At 36.4% G+C, this 22,916-nt stretch overlaps 1 protein-coding gene across 1 annotated transcript in view; it reads right to left on the bottom strand.

The window, feature by feature from the left end:
* Positions 1-22,916, bottom strand: part of Pard3b (par-3 family cell polarity regulator beta) — an 853,966-nt gene that overhangs the window by 383,485 nt on the left and 447,565 nt on the right. The window contains exons 14-15 of the mRNA XM_013016080.1: positions 21,100-21,199; positions 14,104-14,219 (exon numbers count right to left, since the gene is read on the bottom strand). Of these exons, the coding sequence (XP_012871534.1) occupies positions 14,104-14,219; positions 21,100-21,199 (216 nt within the window). The remainder of the gene's footprint in view (positions 1-14,103; positions 14,220-21,099; positions 21,200-22,916) is intronic.

The raw sequence follows: 22,916 nt of genomic DNA, 5'->3' as shown, positions 1-22,916 counted from the left end.
GAAAGCAGTATGGAGGTTCCTCAAAAGGCTCCACATAGAGCTCCCCTATGACCCAGCAATCTCACTTTTGGGCATTTACCCAAATGTTCACAAACAAGACCATACTAAAGCTACCAGAAGGACTATGTTTATTGCAGCATTATTTACCATAGATATGGAACCAACCCAGATACCCCTCAATAGATGAATGGATCAAGAAAATGTGGTTATATACACAATGGAATTCTATGCCTCCAGCAGAGAGAATGACATTGCCCCATTTGTTAGGAAATGGAAATACTTGGAAAAAAGAAATATAGGTCCCATGGTTTCCTTTATTTGCAATATCTAGTATATGTCTGAGTCAAGCAGAAAAGATCAGATAAGTTGATGTTAGGGAAATGAACCCTAAGATATGTATTCAAATGTTTTTTCTTTCATGCGATTGTTTCTAACACATTTATAATATTATTTCTTTGTTGCTTTGTATGTCCCTCCCCCACAGTATAACCCCTGCTTTCACTGTATTTGATGTCGGTATAATTTGTGGAGGGGAAGGGAAAAAACAAATCGTTTAAATAGTGATACAGGTGGGCCCATTGCAACAATGAGATGTACAATTCCTTATGTCAAAAACGAACTTTACAACTTTGGTTGAGGGGGAGGAGGATTGGGTCAGGGGTGGGGAGGAGGATGGGAAGGGATGGGAAGGGGAAACAAAGGAGGAAGCTACAATGCTTGATAAGAAATGTACTCATTATCTTGCCTATGTAATTGTAACCCCTCTGTACAATATTTTCACAATAAAAAAAATTTAAAGCCCCCCCCCAAAAAAAGAAAGAAAATGGGCTTAATGTTTTCCAGTTCTTTAGGACATCCTTGCTTTACCTTTATTTCGGACTGGGGAGGCTGGGGCTTGAACTCAGGACCCAGGCACTGTCTTTTACCTTTCTTGTTCAAGGCTGGCACTCTACAACTTGAGCCACAACTCCACATCTGGCTTTTTGCTGGTTAATTGGAGATAAGAATCTCCTGAACTTTCCTGCACTGTCTAGCTTTGAACCTTAAGCCTCATATCTCAGCCTCCTGCATATCTAGGGTTACAGGTGTGTCACCCACACCCAGATCTTGCTGTACTTTTTAAGGATTTAGCTGAAACCTTTACAGAAAGACAATTCTGAAGTGCTTGGGATTAGGGATTATGCCAGTCAATTCCTATATCAGCTGAGAGTAGAAAGCTATTCCCAGCTCACTTAAACCCATCACTCTCAATTAGTAAGTTTCCAATTTGATCTCTATTTTAATTTCTACTTTAATTTCCACCTCTTGCATAGAATTCCTAGTCCCTTCTTTTTCTAAACACTGGAAATCAAGTGAGTATGGAAACATTAGATTTTTCCAGTCATTTCATCTTTCCAGTCTATAGTTTTATCTATCTTTCCAGCATCTTCATTTACCTATTACCATTGTTAGACTGAATCCATCAAGTATTGTTCATGAAACTATTCCACTAAAGAAAGATAATATTGGTCTCTTCATTGATATGTCTGTTATTTAAAATAGTACACAACAGAGAGGAATTGCCCGATAAATATTGTGGAAGGAAAGAAGGAAGGGAGGAAGGAAGAAAAGCCTTATATAGATGTGAAATAGCATTTTCAAGCATTAGACAACTCATTAGTCTTATAAAAGCAGAGTAAGTATTTAGGGTAATGCTAGCCTTCTTACAAATATGTTATAAAGCAGCTGGAAATGCTGTAGAAAAATCACAGGAGAGTAGTTTTAATGTTCCAATGAAGAATAAACATAAATTACCTTTAAAAAGATTAATTCACTAGCCCTAGATTAAGCTTTTCTTTTTTTACATGTCTAACTTTGCTTCTGGCTCATGTTTAGTTAGACATTCTCTAACCATTTAATGTATTAATTAATATGTACTTTGAAGCAAGTAACACACTGCCAGCAAAGTAAAAGCAAAATACTTGTTTTCCCCAATGAACAGGTCTAAAATCTGACCTTTAATGTAGAATAAAATTCTACATACAAAAAGTGAAATTTCAATTTAAATTATTTTTAGTCATAAAGAAACTGCTCTGATGGTTCATAATAGAAAATGTATAGCAAAATAGATAAAAATGTTCATCACAAAAGTAACTTTACAAGTAGAATAAAATACTCCTTTTTAGTCTAAAAGGTAGACAAAAATGAAAAAAAGGTAACATTCAGATTCTATCATCTGTTACTGATGGCAGAGAAACTGCTTTCGTAGAGGGCAGTGGCCATCTACATGAACAGCTTCGAGTCTTTAATAAATCATCCGGTCAATGAATTATGAAGCTTACAAAGATGAAATGATTGTCATTGTTTATAAAGTTAGATTTGATGCTACACTATCTCTAAGACATGAAAATAAACAACTATTTCATAAACAAGTATACATAACTATCTCAAAACAACTTTTATGTCAGATAGTATTAGGCAAGTAAATTGCACTCTATTCAAGTGCAAACTCTACAATGAAAAGATAATATTGTAGAGCAGTAATATTTAGGTTACATTGCTCTCAGCAAAATGTAAAAGCATGCTTAGTACCATCACTTTTGGGAAAATTAGAATATAAAAAATACTCATGTATACATCATAAGAATAAAAATGGTTTTGCATTATAAAGAATAAACTACAATTACTTCACCTAAAAATGGAATATTGCACCTCCCTACAACTCTGACCTTCGCCCAAGGTATTTCCCATAACAATTTTTATCACTCAGAATATTAATTAGAAGAGATAATTATGCAACTGCCAAACTTTAGTTAACATATATTTAGTACATCGATTATATATTTCACAATATAATATTTGATTATGTGAAATATATTTTCAGACCAATGAAACTCTCACCTCAAAGTGACTAGGCTAGATTTAGCTCATATGCTCAAGGAGAATTTCAGTATTTTGTTCTCTTCTTTGAATAGCTTTGTTAGCTTCATATTTTTATGAAGATGTTCTCATATTCATACAAAAGTTCTTTTAAAAGGAACACTGGATGTCATTTAAATATGAACAATGGCTTAAGAAACAAAGGCAAATGTTCAGGAAAGGTTTATATTTGGCTTTATTTAAAAGGTTTAGAATTCTAGGGGAAGAGTCTCAAATGAGGTGCAAAATGTAAGAAAGCTATTGATGTATTCCGTCAAATTTAAGAGTAGTCAGAACAGTTCAACTTTAAAGGATAGGGCAGTTTCCCCATTGATAAAGATTTCCCATTAGAGTACAAATAAGTCTTTAAATATACAAAGGTCACTTCAAATAAAAATTTGCATGGGTTGGTTATTGGCAAAATTACATTAGTTAAGGCTCAGTTACAAATATTTCCAAACTTTATAGTTCTCTTTATGTCTCTTATGAAAATATACATCCTTTTGTTTAGTCTTTCAGACAGTAAAATTTTAAATTATCTACATAGTCAACTAGTCAATGTCTGAATTAGAGAAAATATAATCTTAGGCAAAAACTGTATGGCAATATTTGAGATCATTTCTGAATATACTGGTGAATCTTTTCACCCCTTCTTTCTTTCTTTCTTTCTTTTGAGAATTTGTTTATTCTGGCAATGTAATCCAGCTACTAATTATAAGAAAAATGTGTAGTAGTACACCTCTAACAATACTAGTAACATTTTTTTCAGCTGCTACTGTTACTCAAAGCAACAGTAAATCTCTTACATTCTAATCATCAAGTTAAGTTTTTTTTTTAATTTTTTTGTGTTTTTTTAAATTTTTTTGGGGGGGGTCCGGTTGTGGGGCCTGAACTCAGGGCCTGGGCGCTGTCCCTTTGCTCTTCAGCTCAAAGCTAGCACTCTACCACTTGAGCCACAACGCCACTTCCGGTTTTTTTCTTTTTGTTTATGTGGTGCTGAGGAATTGAACCCAGGGCCTCAAGCATGCAAAGCAAGTGCTCTACCACTGAGCCACCTTCCCAGCCCCAAGTTAAGTATTTTTTATATAAAAGGATGATTTTTATTTCAGAGATTTTGTTTTCCTCTTCAGATGGGGACATATAACACACTCATTCAAAAAGTTATACATGGGTGCTACTATGTTTAAGGCAAGGTGAGCAATTGGTTCAGTGGAAAGGGCCTGACATGGGTAGACTAGAAAGTGCCACCACTTTCAGACAAGTCTACAAACATATAAAGCAACATAAGAGCATATGTTATATCCAAAAGCCATAGTGTGTATGTGAGCGTGTGTGTGTGTGTGTGTGTGTGTGTGTGTGTTTGTGAATCCTGGGGCTTGATCTCAGAGCCTGGGCACTGTCCCTACGTTTTTTGCCAGTGCCCAAGGGTTTAGTTCATTTCTAGCTTTTTAGTGGTTAACTGGACATAAGAGTCTCACAGACTTTCCTGTCTGGGCTGGCTTTGAAATGCAATCCTCAGATCTCAGCCTCTTGAGTAGCTAGGATCACAGGTGTGAGGCACTATGTTTTTTGAATGAGTAGTAACAATAAATACAATCAAATTAACCCTGACAATGTATTTCTTAGAGTGTGAAAATGATACTTCCAGGAAGAAAAGCATGTCCTTTGTACTATGAGACATTTTTACAACTTTCATTCCAGTTCAAATATTAATTTCAAATAACTTTAAGCAGAATCTTCATTACTATGCTAAATCTAAATTATCAATCTAGAAATAGGTCCAAAGAAACAATCTATATACTTGTGTAATTCTGTTAATACTAAGACAAGTCTATAGCTCACTTGATTTTTAAATATAATAATTGTTTTTAAATGTCTGTATTTACCCAATTCAAATGGTGGGTTTAAAAAAATGTTTTGAAAGATGCTTGCATTTGGTGAAGGGCTGCAAACTATTTGAAACATCTATTCTGTTTCTTTACTGTTTTCTCCTTCCTCATTAGAGAGACTGAAGAATTCAGCCTAAGTACTGAATCAACATGCAACTTGTCCAAGCCCTATCTTTTTCATTTACCTAACTCTCTTCAGTTATAATTATAACCAGTGTGATTATTTGACACATATAAATATATTAAGATATACAAAAATCTGTATCTCCTATCATATTCTAGAAAATATGCCATGATATCTCTCATTCTGGCAAACTTTGCTTCTTTCCTCTTTATGATTTTATACATATATACATATATAGATACATACATACATATATATGCTTTTTTACCTAACATGCCATAATCCCAAATTGTTTTCCTTCACCGATATCTTCCTAGATTTCAAAGTTGTAAACCTGACATAACTTCTGATGTGGTTATTATTGCTTGATATATCTGGGGTATACTTTCAGCTTTGAACAGATTTTTGTTTTTCAATACCAGGCATGAAAATAACTTTTAAAAAAAAAGAGCTCTCTTAATGCTTCTTGAATCTTCTCCCAGGCAGGCATAATATTTTTTTGTCTTTCAACTAGTGTTCATTGGATATCTGAACAATATCTTGATGCATTTTCTATTGTCCTTGCATCTAGTATTTAAATATTGTACCCAGAATTAACTAGCTAAGGTACAGCAGAGCTGTTGTATTTCTTGACTTGAAAACACAAAAGTGACTTTAGGCATTGTCATGGCAGACAAGCAGCTAAAATAGGGGAGGGAGATAGTTGTCATTAGGCTAACTCTCTTAAGTCCTGCACTTGTACAATTGATCTGCTTTCAACCTGTCTTCAGGGTATTACCTTTATCTTTCATCATTCTATCGAAAATAGCTTCCCTTCTCAGTCTTTGTCTCTACCTGAATTTGGCTTCCAGGAAATTCTCTGTATGTGAAATTTTCCTACTTAGTCACTGCATGAGCTTTTACCATCTACTTATCCAATGAGATGGAAAACATGGACAGAGTGGAACCTTTGTCTTATTTACCTGGAATATTGCTTGGTATGGGGTAAGTAACCATTAATTGCTTATTCTAAGAATTTATCATTCCTTTCTTAAGTTCTAATTTCTTCAATTCTGGAGAATCATTTGAATTCTAATTCTATCAATCTAAGATACTGCTCACGTCTCTGAAGGCATGGCTATTGAAAATTTGGTTAAATCGTATTCCATGCCTTTATCTCATCTGCATCAAATTCTGCTAGATTTAAAAAAATATTTAATTCCTCAAATATTTCTTGATTCTTTATGATAAAAAACTTTCAAACTCCTTTATTTTGTCTTCTGAACTGCATGGCAGATAGCTGCTACCTATAGTCATAATACTGTGCTCCCACATCTCCGTGGCTTAGTACGCACTGAGCAAACTTGTCTCTGCTGAGTTTTACTAGACACTCACCATACATGCACACCTGTAAGTACACAGCCTTATGGCATATGATTTTTCATTTCTTTCAGGGTGACAAGGAGCCACTAGCTAGCATATTTCAAGAACAGGCATGCTAATTGTACAGCCTCAGTTCAGTCTATAATTTGATCCATCAGTCTCAATCCGAAAACAAATTGAAATACCTTTGTAAAATCAATATAACCCATAAGAAATCCTTACAAAAAGAAAAGGTGATTTTAGTTCTTCTAAGAACTCCATCCATGCAGATTGCTGATGGCTACCACATTTTTTGGTCCAAGATCCGTACTCAAGCTTGCTGTCTGATACTTTTGCTGACATTCTACCATCTGAGCCAGGCCTCTAACATCAGCCGCTTTTTCTTTTCTTTTTTCATTTCATAGCATGGATGTCTAAGGCTATCCTGGAGATCACTAATTGTCTCTTGAATTCATTCTCTTTGAAAAACTGGGTAATTTGCTGCCTATCTTCCAGTGGAAGGCCACCAACTCTTGATAATTTTTAATAATTGAGGATAGACATTTTATAATCACAATCTTTTTGTATTCAGGGATAACAATTATTTCTCCTTCCATTCCACAGAAGCCTTGCTCTTCCAGTTTAAACATCGTTATCTGTGTATGTCAAGATAAAATTAACACAGGAACTGAGTGGCTCTGCTTTCTACCTGACATCTGTTAGGTGTTCAAACAATGGGCCACCTCACACACTTTCTGTTTATGTTTTAAAAATAGCTTGATAAGTAACTTTTACTGGATTTTTGCAAACTTCCTCTTACACAGCTGGTTGGCTCTTCCTGCATTTTTTCTCTTCCATTATTGGTACTTTTCCCTATTATTTGCTCCTCTTTTACAATCTTTTGCCTAGCCAGGGCCATCAGTAAGTTCTTGAAACAACCACACTCATTCCTTTGGTTGACTCTCCTTTTCTTACTTTCTGAAATAAGTTACTTATTACAAGGTCAGAATTCCTTTTTGTGAGTCTTTGCTTAATTCTTATGCTTTCTTTTCTGGATAAATTGCACTCTAGGTACAAGCAGCAAGTGCTATTTCTCTCATTTAGTTATTGTATATACATAGTGTTTAGTGTTCTTTTGGGCATGTAGTCAGAACTCAGTAAACATATGTTTACCTGATACTACTTTTAAAATCTCAGAGGTATTGCTGACTGAAAGATAATAAGAAGGATCGATGAAAATAAAAATTTATATCAAAATATACATGAAACATTGTGTATAAACAGATAAGTCAGTGTTATAATTATCAAAATATGTCATTTCATAAAAAATTCAATCTCCAGGACATGCGTGTCATTATCAAGAATAATTGTGGAAATTAATTTCACAAACAAAGATAGAGTGGGACTAATTATCTTTTTTATATCTACCTTTGATCTGATATGAAAAATACCAAATTATTTCCTGACAAATATGAGAGGGTTATATTCAGTAGGTATCCTAAATGTTTGTCTTTGCAGATATAAGAAATCAGTTGATTTATAATTGACTTTGATGATGGGCATGTATAAACATTTCCAAACTTTAAAAAATGTAGAATAAGCAGCTAACAAAAAATGAAATTGCTGAATCACAGATCTTGAAAGACAATCAGCCAATCTATCTCCCCTCCTGATTTTAGAGTTATTCAAAACTCATGCATTTTTTTTTTAAAAAGAGACTCTAGCACATGGAATGTTAACAATCTTCATTGTCAGGAAACTTCCTAAAATTTTGTCTAAATGCCTCATGCGTCACTTTAGACTCATTTCCTCCCATTGAGCAGAGTCAGGACAGCTGGCCATCTTCCCCATCTGCACTGCCCCCAGCCTCTCCTCACCCTGTCACAGACGCCCTTCCCAAAACAGCAGCGTGAGCCCAACTGGAAACAGGACAGAAAACTCTTTAAACTAATCTTGTGGGAAATACTATTTTAAACTTAACTTTGAATGGGGCTATAGACTAGGTCAACAAAGGGGCCAAAATACTGGAGTATGGTCCCTTGAATAATGGAGACTAATTCTTAAACAGTATTATAGAGTCGTAAAACACCAAGCCTGGAAATTAAAGATTTTTATGCCTCATCAAAAAGTCTTTGAATACAACTCCTTGGCATACTGCCAAGAAGGGCAGCTCTTTGGGGGGAAACCCTATGCCAAAGGCCAAAAAGGCAGCTGTGTTATTCAGCTTCTGAGAGCTTCCAACTCAACACCCACACAAGCTCAATTATGAACAAATTAAAGGGATCCAGACAGAACATAGTAATTCTGGTAATTTAAATAAATAGAGGAAAGTCTACAATTAGCAGGGAAAGATTGATTTTCTGGAAAACTCTGATGCATCTACATCATCCCCTAAATGATACCCTAACCCCTGTGAATAAGCATAGTTACATCCAATTACTGAAAAGTAGATTTCCCTTTATTTATCATTTTAATGATTTCTGATCTATCTTAAATGTGACCACATGCATGCCAGAAAAATGGAAATTCATGTAATACTGAGGGGAAACAGTCTCCAAAAGTCTATAAAGGATATATAGGAATTAGTAGAGCACAGAGGCAATGTTACCTATTCAAGGTTTAATGTATCTGTCTGTAGTTAATCAAGTGGACACTTTTCCAACTGCAAAGAGGAATTTAGAGTCCTTGAAAAAGGACCAAAGTTTAATTTTGTGTAATGTAATTAATTTGTTTCTATTTGATTAATAAAGTGTAATGGCACATTATTATCCAGTATAGATGCTTTAAAACTATATAATAAAATTCATTGTGCGATCCCCATTTAAAAAAGAGAGGGAAAAGAGGGAAAAAAGTCTAGGAAGATTAAGACTGAAAAATTATTGAATGTTGATAGAATGTTGGTGCCAAGAAACTGCAGGCAGCATCACAGTTAATGGCTCACACTCATACACAAACATATAGGCACACAGAGTAGCAGTATTCCTGTTTCTTTAAGCTCAAAAGGTCAGCTGGTTCTAAAGTTCATGGGAAATTAAATGCATATGAAGGGTCAACATGATTTTACTTAGAAAAATATGAGTTTTCCTTTAACAAAAAGAAAAACAGAGGAATATGATACTACAACTAATCAAAATACAAAGTGAAATCATGACCAGGTTAATGCCAGCACAGGACAGTTTAACATATCAATATACCAGAAAGTATATAAGCCCATTCATATATGATTACAAAGAAACTGAGTACCTGCATTCCAAAATAGTGGAAGTATGGAAAAGTCAAAAAGTATTACTAACAATTTGAGAAAGAGAGAGAGAGAGACAGACAGACAGAGAGACAGAGAGAGACAGAGAGAGAGAGAGAGAGCTCTTAGGGCCTTGGCCTTGTGCTTGCTAGGTAAGCACTCTGTCACCTGAGCTGTACATAAAACTTATTCTTGCTTTTCAGTTGTTGTTTTAGATAGAGTGCTCTTTTTCTTTGGCCTGGGCTGGCCTAGAGCCACAGTCTCCTACTTGTACCTCTTAGAAATACAGGAATGTACTAATATATATGGCTCATTTGTTGGGGTCTTACTAGCATTTTGTCTGGGCTGGCCTAGAACTGCAATCCTCTGAATCTCTATCTTCTGAGTAGCTGGGATTGAAGTTGTGAACCACTGAAACCTAGCCAATAATTTGCTACTTTTGTGGAAAAGAATTCCTTTACCCCATATTCCTTCGATAAAAATAAACTATTGATTACTAAATAATTTTAAAAGCCTCTAGAGAAAAAAAATCAATGAAATAAACAAAAAAAATCAAGAAATGAGAAGACAGACTGAGTATAAGATTAAACTTTTTTTTATAAGAGATAACCAGATCAAAATAGAAAGGCAAATAATAAATTTGAAAAAAATCACAACTTGTTTAATAAAATTCAAAAATTGAAATAGAAAATGCATACATTTAAATGGGCAACAACACAAAATAATGTATTCAATTTTGCTCAAATTCCATTGGTAAAGGGGTAAATCAACCTGCAAACTGAGACTCATTCATTTAACCCTGTGTGACTATTTCAAAGAAATACATATAACATAAACAAGAGAATGGCTAACAGAGCAAACAAGTAAAATGCTTCCCCAAAGGATAATAGAGCCAGGTGTGGTGATTTAATCCTATAAACCTAGCAATACAGAAGGCTGGGATGAGAAGTTTGGGGTTTGAGGTCAGTGCTTCCAAATAAATTGGCCAAAGCAAAATTATTAGAGGCATTGTGGAAGTGGCAGGCCACTTGTAAGCACATATCCCTGAGTTCAACCTTGAATATCATACAGAAAGAAAGAAAGGAAGAAAGAAAGAAAGAAAGAAAGAAAGAAAGAAAGAAAGAAAGGAAGGAAGGAAGGATGGAAGGAAGGAAGAAAGGAAGGAGGAAGGAAGGAAGGAAGGAAAGAAAGAAAGAAAGGAGGAAAGAAGGAAAGAAAGAAGGAAAGAAGGAAGGAAGGAAAGAAAGAAAGAAGGAAGGAAGGAAAGGAAGGAAGGAAGGAAGGAAAGGAAGGAAGGAACGAAGGGAAAAAGGAAGGAAAGAAGGAAGAAAAAAGAGAGATGAAAAGGAAGGAAGGGGGACTGGGAAGGTGGCTCAGTGATAGAGCGCTTGCCTTGCATACCTGAGGCCCTGGGTTCGATTCCTCAGCACCACATAAACAAAAAGAAAAAAGCTGGAAGTGGCGCTGTGGCTCAAATGGTAGAGTGCTAGCCTTGAGCTGAAGAGCTGAGGGACAGCGCCCAGGCCCAGAGTTCAGGCCCCATGACCCCCCCCCCAAAAAAAAGGAAGGAAGGAAGAAAGAAGCAAGGAAGGAAGGGAAAAATGGATAACACAAAATTATTTTTACAGCATATTTGGGTTGGGTGAATGAGGAAAAGAAGTGTTATTTTTCATAATAGAATTGTCTGTTTTTGGAAATGTAAGTGAAAATAAATAAATGGAACTTACTGCCTTTAAAATCGTTTGGGAACTGGGTGCTGGTGGCTCATGCCTCTAATCCTAGCTACTCAGGAGGCTGAGATCTCAGGATTGTGGTTGGAAGCCAGCCTGGGCAGGAAAAGTCCACCAGACTCTTATATCCAATAAACTACTCAGAAAAAGCCTGAAATGATGCTGTGGCTCAAGTGGTAGAGTGCTAGCCTTGAGCAAAAGAAGCTCAGTGACAGTGCATTCAAGCCCCAGAAAGAAAAAAATCATTTGAGCATATGAATAATATGTTAAATGGTATAATAGTATAATAATATGCAGATAGAAATATTAGCTTGGACTTAGAAGCAAAAAAATGCTAATAATGGAGCCTTAGAAGATTCCCACAGTCTGTAACATTCTTATTCGTTTGTTTTTATGCCAGTCCTGGGGCTTGAACTGAGGAGCTGGGTGCTTGATGTCCCTCATGTTTTGTGCTCAAGGTTTTAGTGCTCTACCACTTGAGCCACAGCTCCACTTTTGGCTTTTCGATGTTTAATTGGAGATAAGAGGTTCATGGGCTTTCCTCCTAGGCTTGCTTTGAACTGTGATCCTCAGATCTCAGCATTCTAAGTAGCTAGGATTACCGGCATGAAGCACTGGTACCAGGCCAGACAATTATTCATAAGTCTTGCTATGTTCCCCGAGATCCTCCTGCCTCGGTCTCCTCATGTAGCTAAGATTATAGATATGTATCATTGCTATAGGTGCTGCAGACCTTATAAAGGAGAAATAGTTATTGTAAGTTAATTTTACAATGAATAAAATGCATATCTTTTATAAACTTTTGAACCAGAAGAATCTGACAATTTTCTAGGTCAAAGACAAAAACTAATATAATATTTGACCTAAATGTTGTTACAACACTTTACAGAAGGACTTTTTACCCTGCTGAGTATATTATTTCTAGAAGCATATCTCAGTAACCCCTTTCTCCATTATGTTTTCTTCCTTAGCCTTGGGCATCTATGGTAAACTAGCTTCCACCCAATATCCTACTCTTTCAGTCGAAGAAGAAAGCTACTTCCAGATGTTTACTACTGGGGTACCACTCAGTTGATTCATTGTTTAAGTCAATACACTTACTAAACTCATTCCACTGTCTGTTCTAGGGAAAAGAAACCAGGTTAGTCCTAGAACACCTTCCTTACCACCTGCTGAAACTTCAGCAAAGTTGTTAGATTGGTGCTTCCTGAAATGCAGGCAACCTTGATGATCCACTCTAAAAAAATCTTCATACTATGTTACTGAGCACTTCTGCTATAAAGCACATTTTACCTGGTGCTTTTAGTCCATCACTGAAATTCCCCAGAAAGTATCTCAAGGTTACCTAATTTTTCAAACTGAACAAACATTATCTCCGCCCTTTATGGAATACATATGACAAAATACAATAGATGACTTCTATCTTACTTCTTTAAAAAGATGATTTCAAGGTAAAAGTGAAAAATTTTTGAAACATAAACTTTTCAGTCATAATAAAAAATAAACAAGTATACTTTTGGACATACTCATGATTTATTTTCCCCAGATATGATCATGTTTTTTTTCTCTTTTAAAATGATGCTATCCTATTATTATGTTTTGCAAAAAAAAATTAGATCCAAAATAATGACTACTTCTAAATAAATTAGGAAAAACAGTATTAGATTTCTGTCCCCCAAATAAAGAGCACTTTTCCATGAATCTTTATAGAGAAACTGGGAAGACAGAGGGAGAAATATTTGCCAAGTACTTTATAAAACATAAATTGATCCTTAAATTATTAGTAATAAGTGATGCCATTCATACATTATTCCTTTGCTTTGTCAAAAGTTTACACTTGAGAAAATACCCTATGACTACTGCTCAAGATAGTTTCCATGTTAAGCTTTCTGTCTCACTGTAGGCGATTAGAACACATGTTTTTACAGTGATTAGTTAATTTATAGAAAATAGAATAATTTACTCTTGTTTCATCATGATTTTACATTTTTTGAGCTCTTGTAAATAAGCAGCAGAGTAGTACTATCTATCAAGTTGTTAGAGCATACAGTTTTGGTTATTCTAATTTCTTGTTGCTGCTAATGAAATATATAACATGCCTGGAAGAAAAAAAAAACAATTGCAGGGGCTGGGGTCTGAACATTCAGATTATTTTGCTGAGAATTCATTTTGCACTCTCTGTCTTCTAAGGGCTCATAGGAGGGCAGCAATGCTCCTGGGTATCTGAGATGTGTTTCAGGATTCTGCCTTGCAGGGCCTAGAGAACTCAGTTGACGAGGTCTATGGGTCTGTCCTTGCAGTCAGCAGTCACCTAGATATTCCTCATGATGCTAAAAACTTCAATGGGTCTGTTCAGCCACCATCCCAGGGTGAGAATGTACCCCACTCTGGAAAACCTAAGGGTCTCTTTTTCCTTGGAGTGTCATGGATTTGGAGATGGACATCTGAGGAGAAGATCTTCCCCTTGCTGCCTTCCCTTTCCATCACTGATAGGGAAGAAGAATAGGAAGGACAGGTATGTTCATTAGGAATGAAATGCCCTGGCAGAAGCAGCAATACAAATACCAAGGCAAGTGAGTTAAAGATGCTCATGGCTTTCAGAGCCTCCAGAGGGCATCATGTATGTTTCTGGCCTATAAAGAGGAAATTTTTATGGATCGCTGTATACACACAACTCCTCTTTCTTTCCTTTATAAAGGGTGTAATTACAATTAATGTGTGAAAGGAGACAGAAGGCAGGATGGCCATTTTTCCTTACTCCTGGGCTTCTGGCAGATCCTGCTCCCTGAAGTCTGACTTGAAGAAACAAAATCTGGACAAATGGGAAGATAGATGGGCTCAGGCTGGAGAGTTGACCTGGATGTCACCTCCCCTGCTTACCCAGGTCCATGCTTTTGGAGGCTTTCAGGTTAATTGATTCAGGCTGCCTGGCTGGCGTCACGGATCTGAAATTGATGTGCTGATCTGGAAAGTATGCTGCCGAATCCACCCCAGAGCTGTGGAAAGAAGCCGTACATCATATTTAGGTTTATAGAAAAATCTTTGGGTGGGGGGGGAGGGAGAGGGAGAGAGAGAGAGAGAGAGAGAGATCTTATTTTCAACATAGCTCCCCAGCACTCTTTTGGTAGCTAGTAGTCATGTGTTTTAGGCAAATTCTGTTTTCATGTATTGTATCACGTGGGTCAAGTTAAATGAAATATTCTCCAGCTAATACAATGTTTTACTCTTCACTGATTTCTGCTAATTGGGATCTGGCTGTCCCATATATAACTTTAAGTGGGTGAGGGGCACCTGTGAAGTGCTAGCACTTCACAGGACATCAGCAGATCATAGCAGCGCCCAGAAGTGGACTAAGCACACCCTTCCTTTGAAAACAAGTAAGAGTTGCGTCCTTATAGAAAACCACCTTGTTGATTGACGGATGGCCCTGGGAGTTTGATTGTTTCCCTTATTTAAGCCTATCTTCTAAAACTCCTGTTAATGCTGAGCAGAAACATCTGCCCATCAGTAATACCAAAGGAAGGCACAAAAAAAGTACAGCTAACAATTTAGTCACAAAATACATCAAGTACCATTACAGATTTCTTAGTACTTATGTTCAGTCTCAAAGAATTTCCTTTCTGTTGACAATTTTATTTACTTTGCTTGAGGATGAAAGGCATTATATAAAGGAATTAAAGAAAATGGCTTATGTCTTGATCCAGAAATAAATTATACTCATATTCTATTCATAAATTAAATTACAACTGCTTTCTCCCTCTGTAGTCTTGACTGTTGAGAAAGTACATGTGGCTTATTTCAACATAACTTTTATCATAAGCTTGTGTACACTGACAACCCAAAGAATCCATAGGACATGTGAAATGACTGAGGTTGACTCCCTCAAAGTTAGGGTCTGATAGTTTAATTAACCAGCCAACAAGAAACTACTTTGGATAAGAATCCTAAAATGTACAGCAGAATGTTGACTTTTAAGCAAAACATCCCAGAGTTAAGTTTAACTTTTTTCCTTGAAATTCATCCATCATTTCTATTTCATATTCTCTGACATCAATGTTAAAATGAATATTTGTCAATAATAAAATTGATGAGTGAATAAGTGGACCCATTACTATAATACAGAAGTCCCATGACAAGAACTACAATGCAGTGCTCAAAGGCCAGAGCTCTGGGACAGATTGGTGAAGTTTAAATCCTGGCTCTGCTACTTACTGGATGTGTGACCTGGGTAAGTTATTGGACCCCTTTGTGTTTCAGTATTCTCACGTGTAAAATGAATCTAATTATACTCTCTACCTTACAGGTGGTTAAGACAATACGATGAGTTATGATTTCGAAGGTTCAGAGATGAGTCTGGTACATAGTAAATGCCATAGAAATGTGGAGTTTTCACAAAGGAGGAGGCAACAATGCTTGATAAGAAATGTACTCATTATCTTGCCCATGTAATTGTAACCCATCTGTATGGTATTTCCACAATAAAAAAAAGAAATGTGGAGTTTTCAGATAAGCAAGTAAATAAATAGAACAACTTTTGCTTACCAAATGACTCTACATTTTTTGGCTATTTATTTTAATTTCCTTTGCTATTTCTAATTTTGTCAGACTGAGGAGGGCTGCAATGAACAATCTTTCTCACTTATTCAGAAGAGCAATATAGTGTGATAAGGTAAAGGGCTGGAATGATATCAAGACATACAGCCTCAGTTTCCTCACCCACACAATGTACAGTAATATAATTACTCTGTCAAATTGTTGTGAAGATTAAAAATTGAACACATGTTAATACTGAAAGTATTGGCTGACATAAAACAAAGGAGGGGGTAACAATGTTCGACAAGAAATGTACTTATTACCTTACTCATGTAACTGTAACCCCTCTGTACAGCATCTTTGCAATAAAATAAAATTTTAAAAAAGAGCTCAAGCGACATGAAAGTATATGGGCTTCTTTCTTGGTATTTTAGTACATTCTCAAGTGATGAAGTGATTGATAAGTAAAAAGTACTAGATCTGGTGTCTAGTAACAGCAGAACATGACAATTATGTATAAAAATTCTTGGACCTATTTGGAATTATTGATGCTGGTGTAATCTAATAGCGATGTTCTCATTAAATTTTTTTTGCCTCACTTTAAAAAGAGTTCTGAGATGGTTAGAGAACATGAGCTTCTCCTTGAGCCTTAGTGTTAGAGAAGTACTTGCCTTCAAATGTGTCATTCGACCTTTATTTGCACTTAGTTTTTCTTCCTTTGATCTCTTGTGACAATGTGGATTTAGTGTCAGAAAGACTCATGGCCTTTATAGAATCAAAGAACTTAAGAACTACCAGGGATTAAAGGTCCCCTCATCTTTGAGATAAGACTCTGAGGCCTGAAGAGAAGGACTGATGGTCTAAGGTCACACAGCTGGCCAAGGGCAGAGCCTCCACCAGAGCCACAAGCTTTGGCTAAATTGGTGGTCATTCAAGGATATAGCTGTTAGCATCCTTAATTCACAGAAATCAAGCCTTTCACTTTAAGTACAGATTTGTTCCCTATGCAAATTTCCTTCTAGGAAATTTGAGTGGTATATATCATGAAATAAAAGAAAAACAAGTAATTAATCAAAACAGATGCTGTATGTTATAACAAGAACCTTGAGGGAGGAGGTTTAGGATCAACATGAATTTTCCTCTTTACAAGGAAGATCACACCGCATTTAAAGTGGTGTGCTCCAGGCAAAGTGTGGGAATCTACCCAACTGAGAAATATACTGATTGCTCCAGTTCATTGTCTTAGATGACTAAATTCATTGTTTTAGAGTATCATATTACAACTAGGCAATAATTGACATATTGATCATCAGGGTTCTGATTTTCTCATACTCCTGAGATATAAAGGTCCCAACATCATTTTAAAAATAGGTGGCAATGTTATGTGTTATAGTTTTCGTGAAGGTAGGTCATCAGAAAGTGATTTGATTTTATATAAATATTGGAATATTATGAAGAATAATTAGAGTAATACAAGCTGCGCTGTAACCTAAATGTAACCATATATAGTATTCATCATTATATAAACATATTTATAATTATGTCCAAGAATTTGATCATCCTATAACATCTGTTTCCATTATTTTGAAGATGTACAATTTGAAAACCTTCAGCAGAAAGACCCCCGTTGCCACAGTAAAGAATGGAAATGTAAAATAAAGCTGATGTAAGATTGGCAGATATCGAAGGAAGGATGTGAGTGTGATGTAAGGTATTATGGGATGAGAGCCAATGTGAACATATAGGGAACAGAAGTTAGAGTGCGGTATTGAATTAGCTAATGTGAAAACATTTTAGACATGCAAGTTAGACTAGTAACATGGTTTGTAATTTTATGCTACATATCAAAAGTGTTTAGTGTGAGAAGCTGATACAATGATTAAGTATAAACGATGACATATTTTAATTTTGAAGGGAGTTAGCATGTGCTTATGGCTGAATGGGCGGCTTTGGAGGCTGTGGGAAGCTAGAAGCTGACAGCAGGCCAAAGACATGTCCTAGATAAAGGCTGTGTTTTCAGCATGAACAACCAGGGAATCTATCAAACAGAAATGATACTCGATGTCAAATTATGCTGCATAATGAATAAATAAGGGTAGCATGAAACATATGCCAGTGGTCCTGAATATGGTGACAAACAAGGAATATGAACAAGAGTGAAAAGCAAGTGATTATCTGAGAACCAGGGGGGAAATTTGAGAGGCATGCTTAAAAATTTTAAAAATAATAATATCTGAAGTCTCAGGTTACCTGTGAGCCCATGATTAGACTCCTACAATTGACTAAGGAGTGGGAATGAATGCAGGTCATGTGTGTGAGATAAAGAGAGACAGAGAATGAAAAAAAACTAAGCAAGTGGTGGATGAGCAAATGCTAAGTTGTTAATAATATTCAGTATAGTCTGTCTGCTGTTGATCTGCCTTAAATTATTCTTGACATCTCTAAATAAAAATGTTTTTTTTCTTTGTATTTGTTTGATATTTAGACACATATCGAAACTTTTCTCTAATAATCAGTGGCATAATAGCAGAAATAAGTTCATTTTGAATCCCATTTTCATTTTGATTTTACGTACATGCATTAAACTTGTTCAAACTTGGTTTTTCCTCTTCAGACTATTGTAGTTTTCTGCTCTTCAAAACCAGCTCCCCCCAAAGCATCACACTTCCTTTACAGAGGCCTTTTATTGTTTTTTTTTTTTTTTAAAGATAGGATATTCCCTATGTTCAACCTTCCTGGCTCCCTGCCAGTCCTTCCTCCACCCCAAGCTTCACACATCCAAACCCCACTGCTACTGGTCACCTTGGCAACGCAGCAGCTTGCAGGGTGGCGCAGGTCACAGGCTCCCAGGAGGGGGAGAGCTGCAAGCTTAAGACTTGTTCCTTCCCTCCCTCTACAAAATATCTGTCTTTCCTATCCACCCATGCAGCTTCTCCCTCTCTTCCTACCCTGCTGTTTTCTTCCTATTCCCAAGTCTAAAATACTTCTTCCATCCTCCCAACTGAAATTGCTCAGGGCCTGAACTGTCATGACTGGGCTTGAAACCCTATAATGCCTCTCCACTGCTTTGAGAAGAAGCAACTGCTCAGGGACCATGGCAGTCAACACCCAACCTGCTGATTCTTTCCCCAGGTGCATATGCTGCACGTGGTGCCTGCCTCCTGGTCTTTCTAAACTCAACTTGCCACTTCACTGCTACATGGGGTCCTTTCCACTCTTCATGAAATCTAGTCAAACTCCCTTTCTAGTGTAACCAACCTTGACCATACAGGCAGAGTTGGTGGTTCAAGCCTCTGGGATCCCGTGATATTTTATAATGCTGAGTAGGCTACATCATAATTACTTGTGTATGTGTTTCAATAAGAGAACAATGATTTTTTTTTTTGGCAGAGATGCTTTCTGATCCATTCTAGTGCCTTCTACAGTATCTGGCTCAAAGCTCCAGAGATACTTTTCTAACTAGATGAGTTAGTGAATATATGACCTAATGACCAAGTAATGCACAGCCAAAGAGCAGAATAAAGACAGAAATTTCAGACTTCTGGCTGAAAGGAAGTAAATGTTGATATTTAAGGGCACAGTTTTAGCAGAGTGTTGAGGATAGAAGCTGAAACTCATATGTCAGGAAGGAAAGGGTGGCAAGGAAGGTTTTCAGCAATGAGGTCCAATAGAAGCTTTTCATGCTATCCTGCCCCCCAAATCACTGAGGAATTTGCTTAGAAGAAAAGGGAAGGGAAGAAATCTTGAGGAGACACTGATGCCACAGAAGCAGTTGCTAAAACCTAACAGTCATATCTATGATATCCCTGAACTGCCTCTTTCCTCTGAAGGTTCTTCATAGCCTCCATTCACCCAATCTCTGATAGACACAATGGAAACTGGGTTTCACCATCCCTATTGTCTGTTAATACTCAATATGATTTTACTATCTAACCAATGAGGTCTAGGTACTTCATCCTGACATGGTGGGCTTTATTATTTGGCCAATTAGGCACAATGTAAGTTGTGTAGAGCATTGTACTTTCCATATCTCCAGTGTTCCTTCTGCTCATCCTTCCCTTTTGAAAGTTCCTTCCTTCCTGGACTTACTTCACACCCTCCTTCTCCTCCTTAGTCATGATGTAAGGTTCAGCTTGAATACCTTGTGTCACTTGATTTGTCTACCTGCACATATCCTCCTCAGACTCAGATGCCCCAAACACTTAAACTTTGCCCTCTGGTAAGTTCCATTTTGTAGCTTGTGTTCTAGCCACTTTGCCCACAAACACTCTGGCTTCTCGATGCCAGGGTTTCTATCTGATTCGTTTTTGTGCCATCCCAATGGTTGTATACATAATATAATGAATGAAATTATTTCTGAAATGGATTCTTTTATGCCACCGAAGTGTCATTTGGAATTTGGGTTTCAGGCAGGAAATAAAAATCAATGAAAAATAAATAAAATACATCCACATGTTCTTTTAAGAAGGCTTCAGAGATTCTGATCTAGAACATTGTTGTGACTATGAACCTAGTTCACAAAATGGTATTTGAACAGATAACTGATTTCAAAAATATAAGAATCAGAGATGGCTAAATGTAGGTAAGCTTCCATCTAATAGAGTTAGCTATACTCTTGTGTTGCTTTATTTTTTAGCAGGTTGTATTTAAAAAGCATAATAGGAATGTCACTAACTTTGCTGGAAGAAATTTCACAGGATTACCATGGGATGCAGAGTAGAACAAAACATACAGTTTTAAACAGCCATAATAAATATAGAAAATAGCAAAGAGACAATTTAATGATTTTTAACACTCATCAGAAGAACAAAAATCTATTAATTCCACTAGTCAAATAGTATGTATGCTTAGTAAATCTTCCTCTCTCATGCTTGTGTGATTCTAAAAACTATTGATTTTTTAGTTTCTATTACAGAATGGATATAATATTGGGTACCCTTTTCAATATTTTAGATTATATGGTGCAGCTTTAAATTTTAGATTCCATTAACTTTCTTGGAACATATATTTTAAAAATACCTTTAGGGTTTGCCAATAACAAAGGGAAAAAACCCTAAGCTTTCTGTTGTCTTAGTTTTATTGTCTACCTTCTTATATATAACTTTTCTTTGAGCTCTACTGCTAGAGTTTTCAAACCCGTGAAAAAAAGTCAACCATTTTCATCAATACTTTAATAATATGAGTCTTAACAAGCTATGCTGTTAAAAGAAACATTCACTGGAAAAGAATTATAGATACTCTGAGATTTCTATTCTGGAAAGAAATAGAGTTAAAATAAGGTTGCTGAGTTTTCCCAGAAAAACCCTAACGGGGCACATTTATGATATATCATTTCATCGATACCTATGGCTGTAATCTTCAAGGCCCAATTCCAGACCAGGATGTGGTGGCAGGGATGGTGGTTCTTCACTTTCAGCCCATCCGTCACTGGGAAGCAATAGGTCTATAAACAAAGAACAAATGAAGCTGTAGTAAACTGGAGGCAGAACTATTCAGTGCCTGATTTTGCTCCAGCCTATCTCTGAGATACAATTTTAACCAACACATAAACCTGCCTTGAAATAAATAAAAGCCTCATCTGGAACCAAAGGATTTGCTTGAAAGTGAATATTCCCTGTAGCAGAAAATGTAGGTCCACTAAAACGAGTCTAGCCTAGGGAATCTGTTGCCCACCCTAGCAAATTAAGTGCATGCATCTCATCTATCTATGCATCTCCTATCTATGAAAGGTCGACATGTACTTACTGGTTATTATTTGGGTCAGACTAACAAAGACATGACTTTTATGCCTTACTTTTTTGTTGTTGTTGTTTGTTTTTTTTAGGAATGAGACTATAATGACTAGTTGGAACTATATGGTGATTTAGGTATTTACCTGAATGACAAAAACACTTTAAAAACCCGCTAGACCTTGAGATACAGAATATTTTTTCAGTATTTAGACAAAGTGTGGGGGAGGACTAGTTCCTTTTTCTACAAGAGCTATAGTAGAAACATTTGGGTTTTAGGTTTTATAAGCAAAAGATGGGTCTAAATTTTCATTTCCTGCTTAATAAAAACAGATTTCCAAGCTAGTCTAATACTAGAAAAATAACACATGTCTCAGTTACTACAACCAAGAACAAAATTGGATGAGATCTTGTATATCATACATTGTGTTAAGAATTATATACATCATTTCATTTCATACTCAGGATAATAATATCAACTAGTATATGAAATCATTGTAGAGTATCCTATTTAATAGAATGATTTTTACAGCAAGACATATCCATTTCCATTCCTGGTTCCTATGATACAGTGTGCCTTGGGTACATTACTCAACTTCTCCATGCTCCAGTCTTTAAGTCCATAAAGTGGAGATAAGAATCCGTTTATTGGGGATTAGGAATATACCATAGCAGGGCAGCATTTGCCTAGCATGCATGAGGTTGTTGGTTTTATCCCTAGCAACATAATAAACCCAACCAAAACAGCAAAAGGAAAGCATCTAATGGAAGAGTATACCCATTCAATATGATGCCACATTATTGAGTAGTGACTCATTGAGGCGAAGTGTTACAACATTACATCACTGTAAAGGGATTATTATCCATAAATAGTGAATTCTATTTTGCATCTATTTAACTAGATAACTGATAAGATGTGGCTCCTATCTGTCTCTGGTTGAGAGAATATGACAAAAACCTCTCTACCCTTGAGAACTACTGCTGGTAACAGCACCTGGTTTTATTTGTCCATCTACCAGGTCTGGCAAGAGGTACCATTATTCTGGGGCTTTCTGGGTAAAGCAGATTGCCTTCTTTAATGTAGGTGTGATTCATCTAGTATGCTGAAGATCTGAGTAGAACAAAAAGTTGGACTTTTCCCTGAGTAGGAGAGAACTCTTCTCCCTGACCAACATTAATCGAGGAGAGTGGATTGTTACTGAGTTTGGACTTGCACTATTAATGTGTGCTCTTCCTGGATTGCAAGACTTCAAACCTCTGGATGGGAGCCCAGCTTTATCTTTCTTGGTTCTGAGGTCACTGGGTTCAGATTAGAACTACACACATCAGCTGTGCCGAATCTATAGTTTAGTGGTCCACTTTTCAGAACTTAGGGTCATCATCCTCCATAACCACAAGAACCTATTTCTTATGATAAATCTCTTCATTTGC

The sequence above is a fragment of the Dipodomys ordii genome, unplaced genomic scaffold (assembly GCF_000151885.1).
Source record: "Dipodomys ordii isolate 6190 unplaced genomic scaffold, Dord_2.0 Scaffold1, whole genome shotgun sequence".
Taxonomy (NCBI): domain Eukaryota; kingdom Metazoa; phylum Chordata; class Mammalia; order Rodentia; family Heteromyidae; genus Dipodomys; species Dipodomys ordii.
This window is presented reverse-complemented; position numbering and strand designations above follow the sequence as displayed.